The sequence below is a fragment of the Erythrolamprus reginae genome, chromosome 1, assembly GCF_031021105.1.
Source record: "Erythrolamprus reginae isolate rEryReg1 chromosome 1, rEryReg1.hap1, whole genome shotgun sequence".
NCBI classification, from domain to species: domain Eukaryota; kingdom Metazoa; phylum Chordata; class Lepidosauria; order Squamata; family Dipsadidae; genus Erythrolamprus; species Erythrolamprus reginae.
Window position 1 is genome coordinate 299,977,428 of NC_091950.1, and position 23,324 is coordinate 300,000,751.

Below are 23,324 nucleotides of genomic sequence, written 5' to 3' on the forward strand. Positions count from 1 at the left end.
GTCATCCCAGCTAATAGTGACAGAGGTGTCTTCCACAGCTGCTGTCCAAGAGGCTGGTGCCAGCTGTCTGGGGCATTTGCAAGCCCCCCCTTCCGACCACTGACTGGTGCCTCTGTTCTTCACCACCCTTCCAGGGTGGATCTGACTTGGTTCCAATCCGGTTCCAGTCTCCAAACAGGTGAGATTTGGGGGTTCCCACGGAGCAGGAGACACCCATAGCACCGCAACATTGACCCCGCTCCTTCTCCTGATGATGGTTTCTGATGATCTTGCAGTTATAGTCTGTTTGCTTTAATTTTCCCAAGACACTGAACTACAATTAATTTTGGGACCTGAGATTTTTCTCAAAGAAAAATCACCATCTCCCAGGTTGTCTTAAAACCAATCATATCTTGCTAATGACTATTATTGAGTGTCTCAAAGCATGAGGATAATAGAGGAGTACTGGAGATATGCAAAGATGTTTTAAAATGCAAAACACTTTGAACTTGGAACAGGTTATTCTCTCAAATAGACTATTTCAGATTTGAGAGAATATTCAGAACTAAAAAGAAATGGATCTAAATCTTAATGGCAAGAATAAAACCAGGCCCATCTCTAGTTTAGAGAAAAAGCAATTCTTGGTCACGTCCATCCTCTTCCAAGCCAGAAAGATCACTCAGGCACACAAAGACACTAGCCAGTTGCTATGGGAACCTATACAGACTTACTACCCCTATCCTCACTTGGCAACTCCCTAGTGACCAGTCTTGATTGGAGGTGAAGAGCCCCCCACTTCCCCCACTTCCACCATCATGGTGGAAAGAACAGAATCTTCTTGGTCCTGGGCTCACTTCCTACTGATAGTTAGGTATATTACAGGTATGAGGCTTGTGTGAAAATTTTCAATGAAACTGATGTACAAGAGGTTCATTGCAACAGTGGGTTATTCCCCGTTCAGTGAACCGGTAGCAGCAGCGGCTCTGCCCACCAGCTCAGGATGCTTCTGCGCACGCACATAAGCGTTGTACGCACTTGCACACACTTGAATAGGAGTCTGCAGAGAGGGGTGGCATACAAATCTAATAAATAAACAAACAAACAAACAAACAAATAAATAAATAAATAAATAAATAAATAACAGTTTTTAGAACCCAGTCTTTGGAGAGGGGTGGCATACAAGTCTAATAAATTATTATTAATTATAATGGTCTGTTGGTTATCTTCAGTGGGGGGCTGCAAAGGTTTTTAACTACCACACTGTAGGCGTGGGTTATTTTGTGGGTGTGGCTTGCCAGCCATGTGACCAGGTGGAGTGACTTGACGATCATGTGGCTGGGGGTGGCTTAAAGGTCATGTGCAGTCAGGCGGTAGGGAAAGCAAGTAGGATGCTTGGCTGCATAGCTAGAGGTATAACAAGCAGGAAGAGGGAGATTATGATCCCGCTATATAGAGTGCTGGTGAGACCACATTTGGAATACTGTGTTCAGTTCTGGAGACCTCACCTACAAAAAGATATTGACAAAATTGAACGGGTCCAAAGACGGGCTACAAGAATGGTGGAAGGTCTTAAGCATAAAACGTATCAGGAAAGACTTAATGAACTCAATCTGTATAATCTGGAGGACAGAAGGCTTTTTAATTCTCTGTATATATGCAATATGTGTACATACATATTACACACGGGCATGCAAACCAGAAAAGGTTCACCATCACTGCCTTATACCTTAATGGGGCAAACCTTATCTTGGTGTTCTGAGGCTTCAATACAGAAATTTTATTTATTTTATTTTATTTATTAGATTTGTATGCTGCCCCTCTCTGCAGACTCGGGGCGGCTCACAGCAGTGATAAAACAGTATACAATGACAAATCTAATATTAAGTCTAAAATAACAATTTTACATTAAAAACCTAAAAAAAACCTTATATAAAAACATACACACAAACATTCCATATATAAAACTACATAGGCAAGGGGAGATGTCTCAGTTCCCCCATGCCTGGTGGCAGAGGTGGGTTTTAAGAAGTTTACGAAAGGCAAGTAGGGTGGCAGTCCCGATCTCCGGGGGGGGAGCTGGTTCCAGAGGGTTGGGGCCGCCACAGAGAAGGCTCTTCCCCTGGGTCCTGCCAGCCGACATTGTTTAGTCGACGGGACCCGGAGAAAGCCAACTCTGTGGGACCTAACCGGCCGCTGGGATTCGTGCGGCAGAAGGCGGTCTCGCAGATATTCTGGTCCGGTGCCATGAAGGGCTTTATAATGCAAATCAACATCATCTTTCTCCTTGTGTTATGGATAGAATCTTACTGCTCCTTTTGAATGGATTGTCTAGCACTCACCTCCAAGGCTATGGGGAGGAAGAGGTGAATAGAGTTCATAAAAGTTATTTTCCTTTTCTCTCCTGTGCCTTGTCTCCTCCATTCACACATGAATTAACACACCCTTTTGGAACAATTTCTCTGGTGTGCATGTTTCATTAATTCATTCCTGAGTTCATCGTAAGTTCTTTTTGGAACTGATCAATCAGAGTAAAATCGCTCTACCACATACCCAGAGCCAGGGCCGCCGATAGACCGGTACTACTGGGAGTCCCGTCCCGGGCCCGGCGAAATTGACCAATTAGAGGGGCCCGCAGTCAGCAGCTCCTTGCACATGCGCAGACTGTCACCTCAGCAAAGAAAAAGTTGTGAGAAGAGGAAGCTGAGCTTCCTTCTTAGCGCCTTCCAAGTTTTCCGGTAACTGCAGCGCCCCGCCCGGCTGGAGCTTCCCTGGCGGCTGCAGCAGGTGAGCTTTGGGGCTGGTGGGAGGGTAGCGGCAGCGGAAGGGCGGCGCGCAGTGAGAGGGTGATGGTGGCGGCAGCGACAGCCGCAGATGACAGTCAGGTGGGCAAAGCTAAGTGAAATTATACGGCGGAATAAAAATAACGGCAATAGGTTGGCAGGTTGGGAAGGCTACGGGAATCGCTTCAGGAGGCGGGGAGGTCTCGAAGACCCAAAACCCAGCCAGTCGCTCGCAGCTGGTCGGCGGAGAGATGTGGCAGCCAAGGGGAAGCGACAACAGCTGCTGCCGTTCTCACTTCAGTTGTTTTGGGTAACCTTATTAACTTCCCCTTCCCGCACTCCTCATGGCTGGGGCGCTCTTGGCTTTCCCGCTTCCCAAGCTTGGCCACCCTCCCTCCCCCCGCCACACCGGCTTCGGTCACCAGCAGCCCAGCCCCCCGTTCTACGGGAAACCAATAGGGATACACAGCGCAGCCGCTTTCGCTCTTCGAACAAAACGGGAGGCGACTCCGAATGCCGCGCATGCACCGAGGGGGGGAACAGAGTGGATGCAACTGCCTGCTTCCCCTTTTAAGATTAGGTGTGTCGGACGGGCGGCGGTGCGACCTGCTTGCCACGTCAGTAATATTATGCCTCCTCTTCCCCCTCCCACGACGTATTTGGGAGATTAGCCCGTAAAGCTAACGCTCTCCGAGGAGAATGCAGCCTTCTCCTATCTTTGGATTCTAAAATATTTAGAGCTATTTATTTGTTGTTGCTTGTTTGTATATTTTCCCAATTCCCCTAGGGCAGTGTTTCCTAACCTTGACAACTTGAAGATATTTAGACTTCAATTCCCAGAATTCCCCAGCCAGCGAATGCTGGCTGGGGAATTCTGGGAGTTGAAGTCCAGATATCTTCAAGTTGCCAAGGTTGGGAAACACTGCCCTAGGGACACTGGGCGGCTAGCTGTCCAAGGGGGGTGGCAAAACTTTAGTAGACTCGGGTTCAGTTGCAGCGTGGGAAGCCCGGTTTCAGACGGCTTCTTTTAATACGGCACAGATCGAACATGTCAAACTACACTGCTCAAAAAATAATAAAAGGGAACACTCAAACAACACAATATAACTCCAAGGAAATCAAACTTCTGTGACATCAAACTGTCCACTTAGGAAGCAACACTGATTGACAATCAATTTCACATGATGTTGTGCACATTCAATTTTGTACAGAAGAAAGTATTTAATGAGAATATTTCATTCATTCAGATCTAGCATGTGTTATTTGCATGTTCCCTTTATTGTTTTGAGCAGTATATTTACTACAATTGCCACTAGTTTTTTCTCATCATTCCTATCATCCATCTCCTCTCACTTATGACTGTATGGCTATAACTTGCTGCTTGTATCCTTAAGATTTTTATGACATTGATTGTATCCTTTTTTTTTAATTAGATTTTTTTTAAAAAATTATTTACAAATATACAAAACAAAAAGGATAATCAAAACAAGTTTCCTCATTGCTTATTTGACCTCTATGACAATCATTAAGTGTTGTACCTCATAATTCTTGACAAATATATATTTTATTTCTTTAAAAAAAAAATATTTTATTGATTTTTAATTTCGAGACAAAACAAAAACACAGACAAAACACAGAACATTAAAAAGGAGCCAAAACCGCTTCATTCTTCTCAGAAGTCTCCAGGATTCTTACAAGTCATATTAAGAGAGAGAAAAAGGTAAATAAAGAGAAAATGTCAGCCATAACACTAAACTACTAATTACAGAAATTACATGATTTTATACCATCTGATATAGAAATATACTACTACATAAGTATTCTTTTATATAACCAATCATAAAACTTATACCAAATTTTATTATATTCTGATTCTTCTTGTCCTTTTAACCACCTTGTCATCATATCCATTTCAGCGCAATCAGTAATCCTATTGATTATTTCTTCTTCTTTTGGAATTTCAACATCCTTCCATCTTTGTGCGTAGCTAGCCTGGCTGCTAAGATATGTATTAATAGATATTTAGTTTCTTTTTTAAATTTTTAAAATTTTTGAGAGCGTATACCTAGTACAAAAAATTCTGGAGTCTTTCCCACTTCATCTTGTATATTTTCTTTTATGTGCACTGAGAGCATATGCACCAAAGGCAAATTCCTTGTGTGTCCAATCACATTTGGCCGATAAAGAATTATATCAGCGAGGTATGAACTGTAGCAATGAGGGAAAGGCAGTGGATTTACTAGGGCAAAGGTGGAGAACACGGGTTTCTCTTAAATTCCCAGCTTTTCCCTATTTGGCTGCCCTGGGTTGGATTTGAAAATTATTTTTCTAGTGGTTTCTTGCCCAAACCCCCAAAATTTTCACCATAGATTGTCTACAGTCGACCTCCACATTTTTAAGAAGAGTATGTAAGCACACCACTGTGCCTACCATCCCTATTGTCCTCTTTTATCGTTTCTTTTTACTTATGTTTTTGCAAACTACTACTATCCCATACCTGTCTGACAAATGGCGGAGGGCCCCCCCCCCAGACACTTAGGCTGTATGGGGCCCCAAAATTCCTGATGGTGGCCCTGCCCAGAGCATGTGACTGCAAATCTGACACTCTCTCTCCAACTCTGTGGTTGCAAATATCTCCATTTGCTGTTGCTATCCTGAATTATTAAATGCAGCATACATTTTTACATGCAGTTCTCATACTTATCCAGCAATGGAGCCATGCCTTCAATGAGGGATGTAGCTCATTTGGTTGAGGATACAGTACTCAGAAACAAAGTTGGAATGATCTGTAAAAGAATTATGTTTGCTGACATTCCCTAAACAATTTACAATGAGTTGTGAAAGCCAGAAACTCGTTCTGTGTTCTTCCAACTTCTCCAGAAAAATCTAATGATAGTGAAGAAATACCACATGGGCTGCAGCTGTTGAGACATTCCTGGCTGAGCAGCAAGCTAGATCTCAAATGCAAAATTGGTTGTACCATGACCCACTTACTGTTAAAATTGCTACAATGCTTCAACAGGTTTTACTGCAACCTTGTGTTCCTCAAAGACAAACTGCCATCTCCATAATCAAAGAGAAAGGCTGATGTTTTTCTGAATATAGAATAGGTGGCTTTCAGAACTGATACTAGCTCTTTGATATAGGTCAGGAAGCATATACCACAGAACTACTGGAACTTGTCTTTACTGTTGTGAGGCTATAACAAGATTCTTGAAAACCTTACTAAGTTTCCTTCTAAGCCTAAAAAGAACAAAGGTGGGATTACTGTGTGTTTCTCATTCTTTCCTCCTTTCCAAGACTAAGCAGAGTTTGCTATTTTTGCATTCCTTCAAGGTTAGTTCTGCATTACAGAGGTGGGTTCCTACCAGTTCTACAGGTAGTAAACCGGTGGTGACATCAGGAACCTGTTCTGTTGGTGCCGGTCCATAGCTGGCACCATCTATCTATCTATCTATCTATCTATCTATTTATCTATCTATCTATCTATCTATCTATCTATCTATCTATCTATCTATCTATCTATCTATCTATCTTTATTTATTATTATTATTATTTATATTATTATTTATATTATTATTATTAATTAAATTTATATGCTGCCCCTCTCCAAAGACTCAGGGCGGTTTACAACATATAAAAACAGTATACATTGAGATATGATTAATTAAAATGAAAATTAAGAATTACATTAAAAAAACTAAAAAAGCCTATTAGCATATACACATGTCCATTCAAACATTCATTGGCCAGGGGGTAGAATCTAATGACCCCAAGCTTGGAGGCATAAATGAGTCTTTAGACTCTTACAGAAGGCGGGGAGGGTGGGGGCAACATGAATCTCTGGGAGGAGTTGATTCCAGAGGGCCGGGGCTCCTACAGATAAGGCTCTTCCTCTGGGTCCCGCCAAGTGACATTGTCTAGTAGACATCAGAGAGTTATTGTTAATGGCGAGTATTCTGAGCAGAGTCAGGTTACAAGCGGTGTGCCACAAGGGTCTGTTCTGGGTCCTATTCTTTTTAATATGTTTGTGAGTGACATAGGGGAAGGTTTGGTAGGGAAGGTTTGCCTATTTGCCGATGACTCTAAAGTGTGCAATAGGGTTGATATTCCTGGAGGCGTCTGTAATATGGTAAATGATTTAGCTTTACTAGATAAATGGTCAAAGCAATGGAAACTGCAGTTTAATGTTTCCAAATGTAAAATAATGCACTTGGGGAAAAGGAATCCTCAATCTGAGTATTGTATTGGCAATTCTGTGTTAGCAAATACTTCAGAAGAAAAGGATTTAGGGGTAGTGATTTCTGACAGTCTCAAAATGGGTGAACAGTACAGTCAGGCGGTAGGGAAAGCAAGTAGGATGCTTGGCTGCATAGCTAGAGGTATAACAAGCAGGAAGAGGGAGATTATGATCCCGCTATATAGAATGCTGGTGAGACCACATTTGGAATACTGTGTTCAGTTCTGGAGACCTCATCTACAAAAAGATATTGACAAAATTGAATGGGTCCAAAGACGGGCTACAAGAATGGTGGAAGGTCTTAAGCATAAAACGTATCAGGAAAGACTTAATGAACTCAATCTGTATAGTCTGGAGGACAGAAGGAAAAGGGGGGACATGATAGAAACTTTTAAATATATTAAAGGGTTAAATAAGGTCCAGGAGGGAAGTGTTTTTAATAGGAAAGTGAACACAAGAACAAGGGGACACAATCTGAAGTTAGTTGGGGGAAAGATCAAAAGCAACATGACAAAATATTATTTTACTGAAAGAGTAGTAGATCCTTGGAACAAACTTCCAGCAGACGTGGTTGGTAAATCCACAGTAACTGAATTTAAACATGCCTGGGATAAACATATATCCATCCTAAGATAAAATACAGAAAATAGTATAAGGGCAGACTAGATGGACCAGGAGGTCTTTTTCTGCCGTCAGACTTCTATGTTTCTATGTGACCTGGAGAAGGCCAATTCGGTGGGACCTAACCAGTTGCTGGGATTCATGCGGCAGGAGACGGTCCCATAAGTAATCTGGTCACATGCCATATAGGGCTTTATAGGTCATAACCAACACTTTGAATTGAGTCCAGAAACCAATTGGCAGCCAGTGCAGACTGCAGAGTGTTGGAGAGATGTGGACATGTCTGGGTAATCCCATGACTGTTCGCACGGCTGCATTCTGCATTTTGGCTATTTTTTGCTGGTTTTTGCTTCTGCATATGGGCAGAAGCCAAGTTTTTGGCACTGCGCATGTGCCCGTAAAGCCACACAGTGCGCAATGCATGCACAACCAGGCAGTATGGGAGGAAGTGAACCAGCGGTGAGGTACGTTAGAACCCACCCCTGCTGCATTCCCCCACAAAGTGTAGTTAAAAGTTTCTTCCTGGATTTTCTTAATCAAGGCTGGGCATCAAAGTCTCAGCAGAACTGTTTTCCTTTGTTAGATTTAACCTCTCCAGTTTACTTATCCTGGTGAATTTGTCTTGGGTTTCTACTTCTGTGAAATGAGGGAGCTTGAGGCTCACAAATATCCCCTCTTAGGACAAGCCTCCTGCTGGAAATCAGATTGGTTCCCCTATCGCTGACCTTTTTAAACCTTCAAAAACATGAATTGTCTCACATTGCCTCAGGGAGATGTGAAGATGCCTTTGGTTTATGATGCTATTGTTCTTTGATTTATTTTAATCTTATAATATGAATATTTTATTATAATGATACTACATTGTTTACTGCCATATGGTCTGAGTACAGATTATTAAATATCTAACAAACAAATAATAATTTATTTTGTCAAACAGAGTTTACATACCACAGTGATTATCTGGTTTTTAATACCACTGTCAAAATGCAAAGTATGATCACATTAGAAATTACGGCAGTTCACTGCTGTAGTTATATGCTGAAATTAATTCACAATAGATTGTCCCATTTTCTTTGACAATGGTCGACAACGCATTAAAAATGCTACCTTTGTCAGCATTAAAATTAGCAAAAAGAAAAAAATCTTATAAGGAAAACAGAGCTAGAAATACTGATCTATGGTATGTGAAATAGCACAGCACTACATATATGCCGAGAACCAGTTTGGTATAGTTGTTAAGGTACCAGGAGGACTGTGAATTCTAGTCCAGCCTTATGGACAAAACCAGCTTGGACACCTTGAGCCAGCCACTCTCTCTCAGCCCTAGAAAGAAGGCAAGGGCAAACTACATCCAAAATCTTGCCAAAAAAACTGTAGGGACTTGTCCAATTATTAGGAGTCAGGTTTGGCTCAAAGACACATACATGTCTTATAGAAGAACTGCCCCTTTCTAAGGCAAAGATTAAGAATACTTTTTCATCAGAATTAAGACAAAGTTTTAACATTTAATGAAGAGCTAGCTCTTAGAAATGACACCAAATGGACATACATGTCTTCAATTTCATCACAAAGTGAACTGCGAGTATTTCCAATTGCTTTTAAGGGTGGTTCAGACAATGCCTTCCTTTTGATATTCCTTTGTTTCCCCTCCATGTTTTCCTTAGACCAGTGTTTTTCAACCAGTGTGCCGTGGCACACTAGTGTGCCGCAAGACATGATCAGGTGTGCCGCGAAGCTCAGAGAGAGAAAGAAAGCAAGAGAGAGAGAAAAAAAGAGAGAAAGAAAGCAAGAGAGAGAGAGAGAGAGAGAAAGCAAGAGAGAGAAAGAGCGAGCGAGAGAGAGAGAAAGAAAACAAGAAAAAGAAAGCGAGAGAAAGAGAGGGAGGGAAGGAGAGAGAGAGAGAAAGACATAGAGGGAGGGAGGGAGAGAGAAAGAGAGCAAAAAAGAGGAAGGAAGGAAGAGAAAGAAAGAAAGAGGGATGGAAAGAGAGAGAGAAAGAAAGAGGAAGGGAGAGAAAGTGGGAGGGAGAGAGAAATAGAGTGAAAGGGTGGAAGAGAGAGAGAGAATTTTTTGGTCCAAACTTTTTTTAGCCGCCCTCCCCTCCGCTCAATGTGCCCCAGGGTTTTGTAAATGTAAAAAATGTGCCGCGGCTCAAAAAAGGTTGAAAATCACTGCCTTAGACAACATCAACAACAGAGAGTTGAGCAGGGCAAAATAAAGTAAACAGACAATGCACTTTGATTGATTTGTCAACCTTCAGATATATTAAATCTCTTTCCTTTAGGCAGGGTTGGATGCAAACTCGGATGCATCACATGCTGACCACGCCCACACCTGGTTTAGCAAAGTGGGAAATGTCTAGATATGTCATGTGACGGCATTGTGATGACCCGAGTTTGACACCCCTGCCTTAAGGCATCTCTAAGAACTAAGTGGGCGACATATTGCATTAGAATAGAAAATCTTTTTATCCTTCCATTTTAAGAATTTGAGGATTTGTATCCTCAGATTATGAAACGACTAACCACTGGTTTCCTCTACTTAATGCAACATTTAGAAATTACAGCAATAAAGTAGCATATTTATCTAAAGTGGATACACCTATTCTTCCACAAGGGCTACAATAGATATACATTTTTCTTGCACCAGTATCTTAGCAACAAGACAAAGGAACTGTTTTTAAGTTCTTTGTCTACAACTGAGTATGCAAAGGCAAATTCTGAAGACAACAATTTAATAATATTCATTACTTGCAAATAAATAATGTGAGTTTTATGAGCAAAAACCTCCTAGTTTCTTTTTTCCACAAGAACAAAACATTGATAAATGATGATAAATGATATATATAAAATAAAAAATAACCTATACTATAACTTCACAGAAATTCTGAGAGAAAAAAATATATCTTTCTTTTCTGTCAAAAAGGTAATAATGGAAGAATACATGAAAGCATTTGTTTTTTAAAATGAAGGCTGATTGATAGTAGTGTTGTCAAATGGAGACCTTTCTTTGCATTTTTGAAGATCCAGTGACCCCTAGTGATATTCTGGAAGGCCAACTGATGCTTGATATAACACTTGAGAATTACTGATTTGCATGACTGCTTCTATGAATTCTTCTTTATCTTCCTTTAGCATTGGTTTGCTTCAACTATTTTTGGGAAGGAATTTCCAGGTTAATTGTTGTGCACAGTTACTTGTTGTTCTCTTACACAGAATTCTACCCAATGTCCCCAGTCAATCTCATGACAACATACAGACTAATATTTATATGTAATTCCGGAATAATAGGAGAGAAAAAAATAATGTTTGAACATCCTCTAAAGTTGCAAACCAGATAGGTCGTACCAGTGTCTGGGAATAACCATGCCCAATAGCCAAATAATCAAAGAGATTCATCCTCTATCACAAACTCTACCTCTGCCTATAATTTAAACAAATCAACAAAAATCCAAATGTAAAATGGTCTTTTTAATTACTAAATTAAGACAAACACTTAAAAAACATAACTTGCAAAGAAAACAATAACAAAATGTAATTAAGATAACATTATTAAAAAAAGAGAAGTAGAAAGGACGGGGTTTTTTGTTTCTTTTTGGTTAGAAAGAAAGAAGAAAAGAATTCAAGGTTGATAGAGACAAATGAAGAAGTAATATTTTTGTGCATCCCATTGCTCTCATTTCTCAGGAAAGAAGTGCATAGTAATTCTACTGAAACACTTGTAGACATATTGAAAGTAATTTCATTAGCAGTGCAGGACATTTAAAACACCTATATAATGATGGAAAATGATACACAGAAAAGATATTCTAGCTGATCTTGATGAATGAAAAAGCATCAATATGACTAAAAGGCTATGAGGTTGAGACTATTGCATGGGGTTACAATGTTTATTATTTTTTAAAAAAATCAGAAAATTCAGTTTACATATTTTGATACACAAAAGCACTTGCAGTTTCAACCTTCCAGTCCAGGCAGGGGTACTTTTCATTAATTAAGTCTGCTTCAATTCTGATCCCAAAATCAAACAACACACTTGGCAAATGTTGTTGAAATGTTGTACATGAGTTTTGAAAGATCAAAACTTACAACAACCTACAGGTATATAGTAAAACCAAAAAGTGCAATCCAATTTAAAAAGTCATGCTGGGCAAAAGCCAAATATTAAGTCACCGGTTTTAGAATCATCACCAGTGTTCAATGTCCCCAGGGAAATCTTTCTGGGTGCTTCAGCATTATGGAATCCGTTTCTGAAATGAATTTCCTTTAGCTATAGCACCTGTGGACTATATATACAGGTATGTATATATTTTACATATTTCTATATATAAAAGAAACAAAACAAAAACCCCAAACACTGGTCCTGATTTTATTCTGTTAGAACATGAAAAAATGTAGACAAAAAGAGGCCACTTTTGGAAAATAATACTTTAGTTGAATCAGGAGAAAACTAGTTAAAATCACATAATTTCTGCATTTTTTTTAAAAAAAGGAAAGCACTAGGATAAATTATTGGCACTGAATTACTATTTACAGTGAACAAAGATTTTGCAGTTTACATAACATTAAAACAATGCAATTTCAAAGTCTTTGATTAAGAAAAAAAAACCCACGTGTTCACCTTATTTTCTCATACTTGGAGAAAATATTCAGAATTTTAGGACACAGAGTTTTAGAAGTTCTCATCTTCTGGCTTCAGCATATTTGGTGCTCTAAGGTACAGCCTTGAACCATTCAACCTATGTCAATTGCAAATGGAACACCCCAAATTACAGGTTATCACCTGGCTGGTACTGGGGTTCAGTTGCCGTAAAGTAGTCTTCCAGGAAACCCTGTAAGTACTCAAAAGTTGGGCGCTCTTCTGGGTCTTTTTTCCAGCAATGGATCATGAGCTCATGTAGAGAGATTGGGCAATCTTGAGGACATGGCATTCTGTATCCTCTTTCTACCTGTTCTAGGACTTCACGATTATTCATACCTAGGAAATATAAATAGTATTGAAGAGACATAAAACATATACAGTGGTACCTCGGTACTCGAACGCTTTGGTTCTCGTACATTTCGGATACCGAACAAAATTTTTGGCAAAAATTTGCTTCGGTATCTGAACAAAAATTCGGATACCGAACAGCCACAGAAAATTTTGTTTATTATCCAAAATGCTACAAGATCTAAGGGGACGGGGTGAGATGGAATGGGAGTCGGAATCCGACACGCCCATCCTGGCCGCCCACTAAACATCCTCCCAGTCTCTAGTCTAAGCGCTCCAAGCTATAGGAAGGGTGGGGGCAGCTGCAATACCAGCAGTTTCGGGGGGGCTCCTTTCCTCAGTGGTTCGTCTTGTTCCCTTTAAGCAGCTACACCAACTTTCTCCTTCCCGATGGCGGCAGTGGCTTTCCTTCAAGCAGCAGCAGCACCACGAACGTCAGTGGCTTCCCTTTCTCATGTGATGTTCCCGGCGCTGCTGCTGCTCGAAGGAAAGCCACCGCCGCCGTCGCCACCGCCGGGAAGGAGAAAGTTGGTGTAGCTGCTTAAAGGGAAGAAGACGAACCACTGAGGAAAGGAGCCCCCCCTGAAACTGCCGGTATTGCAGCTGCCCCCACCCTTACTACAGCTTGGAGTGCTTAGACCTCGGATCTTTATCCCACAGGAAATAAAGGAAATAGGGGCTGGAAACCAATTAAACCCATTTCCATTATTTCCTATGGGATAAATTAATTCGGTACTCGACCAAATTGGTTTTCGACCACACTTCTGGAACGAATTGTGGTTGAGAACCGAGGTACCACTGTAATCTGAGCAATCTGAGTCTTCGGAGAGGGGCGGCATACAAATCTAAGTAATAAATAAATAAATAAATAAATATAACTTTTATCTGAATGTGGGTTATTTATTTGGAAAACAAATCCCCCCCCCCTAATGTTTATCATGAATGTCTTATTGGACATTCAACCACTGCTATGTCATGAGTGCTATGTGATTGATTTTAAATGCTAAATGTTTCCTGGCTGGATCTTGAAATAGTCAAAGGTAGTGTTTTTCACGCAAAATATCATGAACCTTGTATTCAAATATCACTTGTTTGGATCTATCAATTAAAATGCTTGATTTCACTTTGGTTCTCTTTTCTTTAATTGGTATTTTCCTCTTACCTGGATATGGTACTCTCCCTTTTGTTACTAATTCTGTTAGTAATATCCCAAAGGACCAAACATCAGATTTTATTGTAAATCTTCCATATAATGCAGCTTCCGGAGCAGTCCACTTGATAGGAAATTTTGCACCTGAGGGAAAACAGAAATTATCAATGCCTATCATTGTGAATTAATGGCCAATAAACCTCTATAATTCATGTGCATGAAAAATAAAACATAAAATAAAAAAGTTATTCAATACATTCTTCCTGTGAAAAACCTTGTCTTATATTTTAATAAATGACCCAAATTGAAACATAATTCAAACAATTTTATCTGACACTTAAACCTGAATTTTTGGAGCACAATGCTAAACTTTCTGTTTCTACATTTCTTAAGCCATGATTGTATTTTCAAATAAACGAAAGACAAAACTTTCAAATTGTGAATTTGTATTCATGGAAACCATATTTATGTTCTAAGGCCTAAATGCTCAATTACTTAAGCATTCTAATTGTTTACGTGATTATTAAGTCTGCAGCCCCATTACACCCCAACTGTGATTTGGTTACATTTGAAGTGTTTTCATGTAGCTCCAAATCTTTATTATGGCTGGTTGCACAGTCAGCCAGATGTTTGGGTTTAGCATTTTTATTGCCTGTCATTGGGATATGCAGATACTATTGTTTGCTGGCGTTAGATATCATTGTAGAATGTAAGCTCTTCCAAATAAAGCTGCCTTTTGCAATTGACTGATGGTGACTGCATCAATGCCAATGGTGTTCAATGGTGCCCAGAAGTCAGGGGAGTGTCTATTATTATTAATGCTTTCTTTTGCCACAGTTGTTCTACTTTATTTGCAGGGTCTTTGTATTTTGTTCTCTTCTCCAATTCTTTGTCTCCATTCTGCTGTCTTCAAGTACTGTAATGCCCACTATCCAGATGTTTAGTTTCATTGATAATTGTTATATCCAGGATGTTATATGGCAGATGTTTTGTGTTTGAATCCTAAAGCACCAGAGCAATTTAGCTTTATTTTCAATTTACTTATAAAGGGAACGCTCAAATAACACATCCTAGATCTGAATGAATGAAATATTCTCGTTGAATACCTAGTTCTGCATAAAGTTGAATGTACACAACAGCATGTGAAATTGATTGTCAATCAGTGTTTCTTCCTAAGTGGACAGTTTGATTTCAAAGAAGTTTGATTTACTTGGAGTTATATTCTGTTGTTTAAGTGTTCTCTTTATTTTTTTGAGCAGTTTATATAATGTTCCTGTTGTTTCAGCTATTTTTTTTACTAACTCCAGCTATTTTTGCACTCACTGAAAATTCCATTAACCATTTTGTGTTATGCAAACACATAGCCTTTCAATACTTTAACCCTTCAATACTTTCAATATTTTAACGTATTCTGCTCACACTTTCCTGAGGCTGATTGGAGCCCACAGGATTGGCCTTCTCCAAGTCTCATCGGCCAAACAGTGCCGACTGGTAGGGCTGTGGAGCACCGTTCCCCGAAAGCTGTGCCCGCGCGTGCCCGCACGCCCCAAAATACACACCCGTGCAGCCTTTTTCACGGCCGCGCGCTCCCCATCCCCATGCCAGCCGCGCGGGGGGGGGGGGGGAGGCGCCGGCAGTAGAAGGGAAGGGAGCCGCGGCCGCCCCTGCCTCCCCACAGTTCCTCCGGCCCCTCGGCCTTTCGGCGCTGCCCCCCGCCCGCCCCCTCTGCTCCTCCGCTGCCTCCTGCCTTTCGGCGCGGCTCCTCCCGCACCCGGAACACACACCCTGCCCGTCTCACCTTTGCCGAGAGCACTTTCGTCCCGGGCTCTTGGCAAGGGGATTGCAGGAGAGGCGGAGCAGGCATTCTCTCAGCGGAGGCCGGCGAAGGTGATATTCAATGTCAGGGGAGCGCGAGCGGTTGCGCGCGCTCCCTATCTCCCTGCTAGCCCGCTCGGAATATTCAAAATAAGAAAAGCCTTCGCCGGCGAAGGCTTTTCTTATTTTGAATGTTCCAGGGGGCTAGCAGGGGGATTTGGAGCGCGCGCAAACGCCCGCGCCCCCCCGACATTGAATATCACCTTCGCCGGCCTCCGCTGAGAAGAACGGAGAGAGAACGAGAGACAGTGAGAGCAACAGACAGCAAGATAGAAAGTGAGAAAGAGAGAAAGAGAGAGAAAGGGGGGAGAGAAAGAGATAGCAAGAGAGAGAGAACAAGAGAGAGAAAGAGTGTGAGAAAGAAAACAAGAGAGAAAGAGTGAGTGAGAGAGAAAGAAAGAAAACGAGAGGGAAAGTGAGAAAAAGAGAGAGAAAGAGGGGGGGAGAGAGGGAAAGAGAGAGAGAAAGCAAGAGAGAGATGAGAGGAAGGAAGAGAGAGAGAGAAGAGTGGAAGGAAGAGATAGAGCGAAATGATAGAAAAAAGGGGAGAAAAGAGAAATGAGAAAATGATTGAGGCAGAGAATGACAGGAAAGAGAGAAAAACAGAGAGAGAAGTGACTCTTGATTTAAAGCATATGGTAAAAGCACTGAAATAATAACAGAAAAACCCCCCAGCCCTCACCTGTTTTTATTAATAGTTATGTTTTTGGTTTTGCTGGTTGATTTAGTTTTAATAGTAATGGATTTTGGTTTTTTTAAATTATTAATTTCTTTTAATAAAAAAGAAGGGTTTTTTTCTTATTTATTTATTTATTTGTTTGCTTGTTTGTTTGTTTGTTTGTTTATTCTATGCCGCCCAGTCCCAAAGGGACTGTCGCTCAGACACTATACAGTAATACCTCATGATACGAACTTAATTGGTGCAAGGAGGAGGTTCGTATGACAAAAGGTTCGTAAGACGAAACATTGTTTCCAATAGGAAACAATGTAAAGTCAATTAATCCGTGCAACCAAAAAACCCCCACAAAAAAATGGCTTTTGGCGACTGCTGGGAAGCCGCGTGGCTGTTTTAAAAGGTGACAGCCGGCCTGGGGGGCTTCCCAGCACCCCCCCCGAACCCGGGTTTGGGGTTCGGGGGGGTGCTCGGAAGCCCCCCAGGCTGGCTGCGACCTTTTAAAACAGCCGCGCCGCTTCCCAGCTGTCTCCTGAAGCCGAACGCCAAAGCCGAACTTCCGCGTTCGGCTTCGGGAGACAGCTGGGAAGCGGCGCGGCTGTTTTAAAAGGTGACAGCCGGGCTGGGGTGCTTCCCAGCAACCTCCCGAACCGAACCCGGGGTTCAGAAAAATTTTGCCTCTTCTTACGAACTTTGTTTGAGTTACGAACCGGCGTTCGGGAGGCTTCTGGGAAGCCCCGCCGCCCGGCTGTCACCTTTTAAAACAGCCGCGTGGCTTCCCAGCAGTCTCCGAACGCCGGTTCATAACTCGAAAAAAGTTCGTAAGAAGAGGCAAAATTTTTCTGAACCCCGGGTTCGTATCACGAGTTGTTCGTAAGACGAGGGGTTCGTATCTTGAGGTACCACTATACTTTTCCGCCCACACCGAAAAAAAATTAGAGGGTACATTGCTGTGGAGTAGAAACCCCCACCCTCCTGGCCTTCCAGAAAGCCTTAAAAACATGATTCTGCTGGCAGGCCTGGGGCTGTTGAGCTATAGTTCTCTGCTCCGGCCTAGAAATGATGAATGTTTTTATATTGAGGTTTTAAATTGTTGAATGTATATATTTTTACTGTTGTACGCTGCCTGGAGTTTGTCAGGAATTGGGCGGCCTATAAATGTAATAAAATTCAAATTCAATCCCATCTGTATATCCTTTTAGTCTTTCTAGGATACATCTAGAAACATTTTAACATGACTTGATCAATTTTTTATCTGGGTGCTGAAGATAGAATTCAGAAATTATTTTAATTGCCAATGTACATTCATCTCTTGCTTATGATTTATGGAAAATAAGGTTAATAATCCTATTAGAAACATAGAAGACTGACGGCAGAAAAAGACCTCATGGTCCATCTAGTCTGCCCTTATACTATTTCCTGTATTTTGTCTTAGGATGGATATATGTTTATCCCAGGCATGTTTAAATTCAGTTACTGTGGATTTACTAACCACATCTGCTGGAAGTTTGTTCCAAGGATCTACTACTCTTATTGGTTCTCAACTATAGTCGCCCTGAGTCTACGGAGAGGGGCGGCATACAAATCAAATCAAATCAAATCAAATAATAAATAAATAAAGTCAGCATAGCTGTTAGAAATCAATACAAAAAGAATCAGACTAAAATCAAAATTCTATGTCCTACAAATTAACCAGAGATGGGTATTTTAGCACCATCTGCTTCCTTTAGTAATGTCTTCAGGGATTCAAGAAAGTTTTGGGAGGATGGAAGAGGCAGGAAATCCGCCAGCTAATGTCAAGCAGACAATACTGATAGGAAAAAGGAAAGTCTGTTTTTGAAATTCAGCCTTCAATTCTTCACAGGGGTGAGTACTTCCTGTCTCTAGAAGCTACTGCCAGCCTGTATCACATTTTCCCAGCCAGTCTTCAGTTCCTGCATGTCAAAACCGTACAGGAACACTAGCTAGTTAGATAAACAATCAGTCCCCTAGCTGCGCTCCAGTGGAAAATCTATGTGACAGGATCATGGGTGTGAGTGAGTGTGGAGGAAGGGGTGGTGGTAGAGAATGCATGCCAGAGGCTCTAGAATTAAGATACCAGGAACAGCAGAAAAGCATTTGATTGCTGTATTTTAAATATAAAGAGCATATTTAGAGAAACTCTTAATTCTTAAATTTATTTATGTATTTATGTATTTATGTATTTATGTATGTATGTATGTATTAATTAATTAATTAATTAATTAATTAATTAATTAATTAATTAAATTTGTATGCCGCCCTCTCCGTAGACTTGGGGCGGCTCACAGCAGTGATAGAAACAATGTACAATACAAATCTAATAATACGAAGTTAAAAACCCATAATTTAAAAAACATGCACACAACACACCATACATAAAGTATATAGGCCTGGGGAAGATATTTCAATTCCCCCATGCCTGACGGCAAAGGTGGGTTTTGAGAAGTTTACAAAAGGCAAGGAGGGTGGTGGCAATTCTGATCTCTGGGGGGAGTTGGTTCCAGAGGGCCAGGGCCGCCACAGAGAAGGCTCTTCCCCTGGACCCCGCCAAATGACATTGTTTAGTCGACGGGACCCGGAAAAGGCCAACTCTGTGGGACCTAACTGGTCGCTGGGATTTGTGTAGCAGAAGGCGGTCCCGGAAATGTGGTCTCTGCTATATGAAAACTAAAAATATACCTATGATTGTTTCCAAATATAACTAGATCGTTTTTCAAACTGATTACAGTTTTGATTATTAAAAGATTTCCTATTTCATACTGTACAGGCGAATTTTCAGAATGCAGTCAATGCTTTTTAACTTTATTTGAAGAGGAAATGACTAAGTTCCATTTGTGGAGGCCATAATTGGCCAACAACCTATGAAGACCAAGTATTTAATAGTACAAATAATTAGGATTACTTGTGGTATTTTTTTTTAAAGTGAAGTCACCATGAGAGATCATCTATTTCAAGATGTGTTCAAAGGCTGCAGGTGTTTTTTTAAAGGAGACGGTCTCTCCCTCTCCCGTTTATAGAAACTACTGATTATGAACTTTGGCAATAAATTATTTCTGTTGCTTGAAAGTTTGGAGTTAGTAAGCTGCTCTATCTCAATCTCTCTTACTGAAGACTACTAATATTTCCAAATTTGCCAGAGAGGTCACAGATAAAATAATGATGCACATCTTTTCTATCCAGTGGATTTGGCAATAACAATAATTTATCTCAAACATTAAATGCAAATTATATTTAAAACATGTATGCATCAGAAAGACACCAACTTTGGGGGCATATCTTTCTGCACATAATATTCACAAGTACAATATAACAATGGTTATATTAGCCACTCATCCTACCTTGCCTGGCGGTGTATTCGTTGTCTTCAATTAATCTTGCTAATCCAAAATCAGCAATTTTGCATATTAGACCATTTCCCACCAGGATGTTTGCAGAACGCAGATCTCTGTGTATGTAATTCATTCGTTCTATGTAAGCCATACCTGCAGCAACCTGTTTAGTTCACAATACACGACATACACTAATTAATAAATACAACTTGCTTTCACATGTATATCTTGGAATAATGACATATTCATATTTACCTGTGCTGCCATGTCTACCAGATTTGGCAATTTCAGAGCTCTCCCTTCACCATCTTTTAGGAAATCAAGCAAGCTTCCTGCAATAAAAATAAAAATAGGTTGTTTAATAATATTTGAGTGTCTCAAATTAGTTAAAATTACATTCATAAACAATATTAATACAACAACAATAAATAGAAATTTATTCCTTCTAAGCAATTGGGGTAAAAGGGAAATCTGGGGATTTATTCTATGATCAAAGGAACTCCAAACAATTTCTCCTTGTTTTTGTTTCCCCACAAATCTCTTATACATATGACTAATTATATGTGCAAGGCATAGACTTGTTTTTCCAATGTTGTAATATTTTAGCCATTTACAAATATAATTCAAAGTTTTAAAATCAGCAATGATTTAAAACCTATCAAAATAATTTTATGGATCGTAACCCTGGAAAACATATACTACATGTTTACTTATTTATTGATTGCACATGTCTCCAAAGATTAAAATAACATGATTTTAATCTTTAGATTAAAGATTAAAGTCGTGGAAAATGTCAGGTTAATATAAAATTCTAGGGTTAACCCAGAGACAATTTTCAGTGATTCCACTTTCCCTGTGCAGGCAATATATTTCAGCAAACAATCAACAGCTGCAGCAGATTTGATATATCATGCCACTTCAGAGGTAGAAACATGTTTGATAACGGGCAAACTTTTAAATTTATTTTGGGACTAGCAATAGATGCCAGGAAGTGCAGAAACGATATAGTGGTATGGGTGCTGCCTGAATTTCTAGGAATGTGTGTTAAAAGAATAGAGTGCATTGGTTTTGGTGATTAAAGTTGAATACACTTTAAAAAAACAAAACAAAAACCTTCCCCTTTTGTGGGGAGGAAATACCTTGGAATCATTCTTAACTTCTGGCAACTGTCTGGAAAGTCCCTGAAGTTTTCTTTGGCAACATTTTTTGAAGTGTTTTTCATTACTTTCTTTCTAAGGTTGAGATAGCCAAAGTCACTCAGCTGGATGCAAGAAAAGACCATAATCCACAACTTTCTATTTACTAGCTTGGCACCTTTAACCAGTCCATCAACCTGGTTCTCTCTTCTACTGTCTCCCCATTGCTTACAACAGGGAACATTTTGCCTCTTGATGATCTCCTACCAAAAACACTGTTGCGATTTCTCATGGCTTAGGGCAGTGACGGTGAATCTATGGCATGGGTGCTACAGGTGGCATGCGGAGCCATATCTGCTGGCACACGAGCTGTTGCCCTAGCTCAGCTCCAACGTGCATGTGTGTGCCAGCCAGGTGATATTTTGCTCACTCTGAGGCTCCAGGAGGGCGTTTTTGGCTTCCAGAGAGCCTCCAGGGGGATGGGAAAGGCATTTTTACCCTCCCCTGGCTCCAGGGAAGCCTTTGGAGCCTGTAAAGGGTGAAACCTGAGCCGACTGGGCCCACCAGAAGTTGGGAAACAGGCTGTTTCCAGACTCCAGAGTACCACCAGTGGGTGGGGGAAACTGTTTTTGCCCTCCCCAGGCATTGAATTATGGGTGTGGGCACTCGCCCACTCTTTTGGCACTTGAGGAAAAAAAGGTTCACCATCACTGGCTTAGGAAATCAAGGGATTCTCTACGGAACTATGGAAAAAAGCAAAAAATGCTACCCTTTATCTAAAGCAGGGTTCACCAACCTTTCAGACCTCAGGAGCCAGCAAATTCATACTGGGTGGTCATGTGACTGGGTGGGCATGGCCAACTTGATGTCACTGACAATGAGAGGCACCTCAATGGCCTCTACTCACCCCTTCCCTCCCAGCCATCCTCGCCTCCCTGCCTGGGTTCCTAAGAGCCCCAACAGGAAGCAGTTGTTGGAGCTAAGCAGCCACCATGAGAAAGAGTTGGCAAAACAGCTGGCTCAATTCAAATTGGATCTGGCAGAGAAGGAGGCTCAGTAGAAGCACCTCACTGAGGACTATGAGCATAGGCTTTTCAAGCAGCGGGAAGACCTGCAGGAGTGCAAGGCCAGGTACAGGTGCCCAGAGGTTCAGCGGGCTGAGATACTCAGCCAGTTCCAGACCATGATACAGTCCCACTGGAAAGAGGTCCTCCAGCTCTTCGTCATTAGTGGTGTTTACCTCCAGCTTTCACCCAAAGTCCCGCACCAGGAGGCTGAAGAAGACCCCAAATCAAACATTTCTTGCCCCCTCTGACCTGTACAAAGGAGGAAACTCTCTGCAGCAACACAAACATTCATTGCATGTATCTGTCCCAGGAGCTATAGTTTGAGAACCCATGATTTAGTGCAATATAAAAAATGCAAATAACTTTTCTGCGGGCCACCAAAATTTTCTCCCGGACCACCAAATGGTCCAAGGACCACTGATTGGTGACTGCTGATAAGCACCACTCGACACAGGCTTACAATCCACACAGCTTTCGATTCAGGTTCCCCACCCCCACCCACCCACCCCCAATATAGTTATTCCACTTCTAAACAAAAATAATTGTCTACAATGCAGAACAGAAGTGATTAAGTTCCTGGAAAACTTTGTGAAGTTTTGGTACTTGGTATTTACTATGTGAAGGAAGTACCAGCTGGAAAAAAATTACATTCTGTAATGGCAGTTTGTATAAGGCAAACACAACAAACAGGAATCCTTATTAGGATAAATGAACCGTTCTACATTATTAAAGAAACCAGCAGCGCCCCGTCATAGGTAAATCATTAAAATAACTCTTCCTATCACTTTATCATCTGCACAGAACTTTTGTGTAGATAATATAGGTATTTAAAAAGTGAGTTCAGAATGCTTACTTAAGCATTTCTGGAGGGATAAAGTAGCTTGATCATGCAGCAATGCTGAGCTCAGCAAATTCATAAAGCCAGGATATAATTACTTTAAGGTGTGGAAATCAATAACCGTTGCCATTTAAGTACGATGTAATAACATATAAACATTTTAAGATATTGTGATAGCAGCCTGATTTGAATTGTCAAATAGAATCAGAAGAATGGAAAAGAAGAAACTCAGCATCTTAAAATATTTCTGTGAAAAGTAATCACAAAGTTATAAAAAGGAAATAAAAAATACAATTATTGTGGATATTCTCAAAAAATACTGAAATATAAAACTGGGAAATTCTGGTATTGCTTGGGAAGGCCTTAGCTATTCTATCAGAATCATGTCAAGTATTTCCAAAAGTGTCATTTTTAGTGTTTGTGGATTAGATTCCTTAGATTCCATTCAGCCCCCTCAAATCTTTGTGATTCTAGTCAGACAAGTGCCAATTTTTTGAACTTCAAACCAAGGGTATTTGAAAATTTGGACACAACAGGCAAAATGGTTGTGACCATGGGAATATATGAACATTTGATTGGATTATTTTCCAATAATAAACGTGTTGTGATTCAGCCTGAGGCTGCTC

At 40.7% G+C, this 23,324-nt stretch overlaps 1 protein-coding gene across 4 annotated transcripts in view; it reads right to left on the reverse strand.

Annotated features, from left to right (window-relative positions):
* Positions 1 to 11,071: 11,071 nt before the first annotated feature.
* The window catches only part of FYN (FYN proto-oncogene, Src family tyrosine kinase), a 137,587-nt gene continuing 125,334 nt past the window's right edge, over positions 11,072 to 23,324 (reverse strand). For all 4 annotated transcript variants that reach the window (XM_070733374.1, XM_070733375.1, XM_070733377.1 and 1 more), the window contains 4 exons: positions 19,913 to 19,989; positions 19,667 to 19,820; positions 13,772 to 13,903; positions 11,072 to 12,597 (listed from right to left, as the gene is read on the reverse strand). In XM_070733374.1, coding sequence (XP_070589475.1) covers positions 12,389 to 12,597; positions 13,772 to 13,903; positions 19,667 to 19,820; positions 19,913 to 19,989 — 572 coding nt within the window. In that variant the 3' untranslated portion in view covers positions 11,072 to 12,388. The remainder of the gene's footprint in view (positions 12,598 to 13,771; positions 13,904 to 19,666; positions 19,821 to 19,912; positions 19,990 to 23,324) is intronic.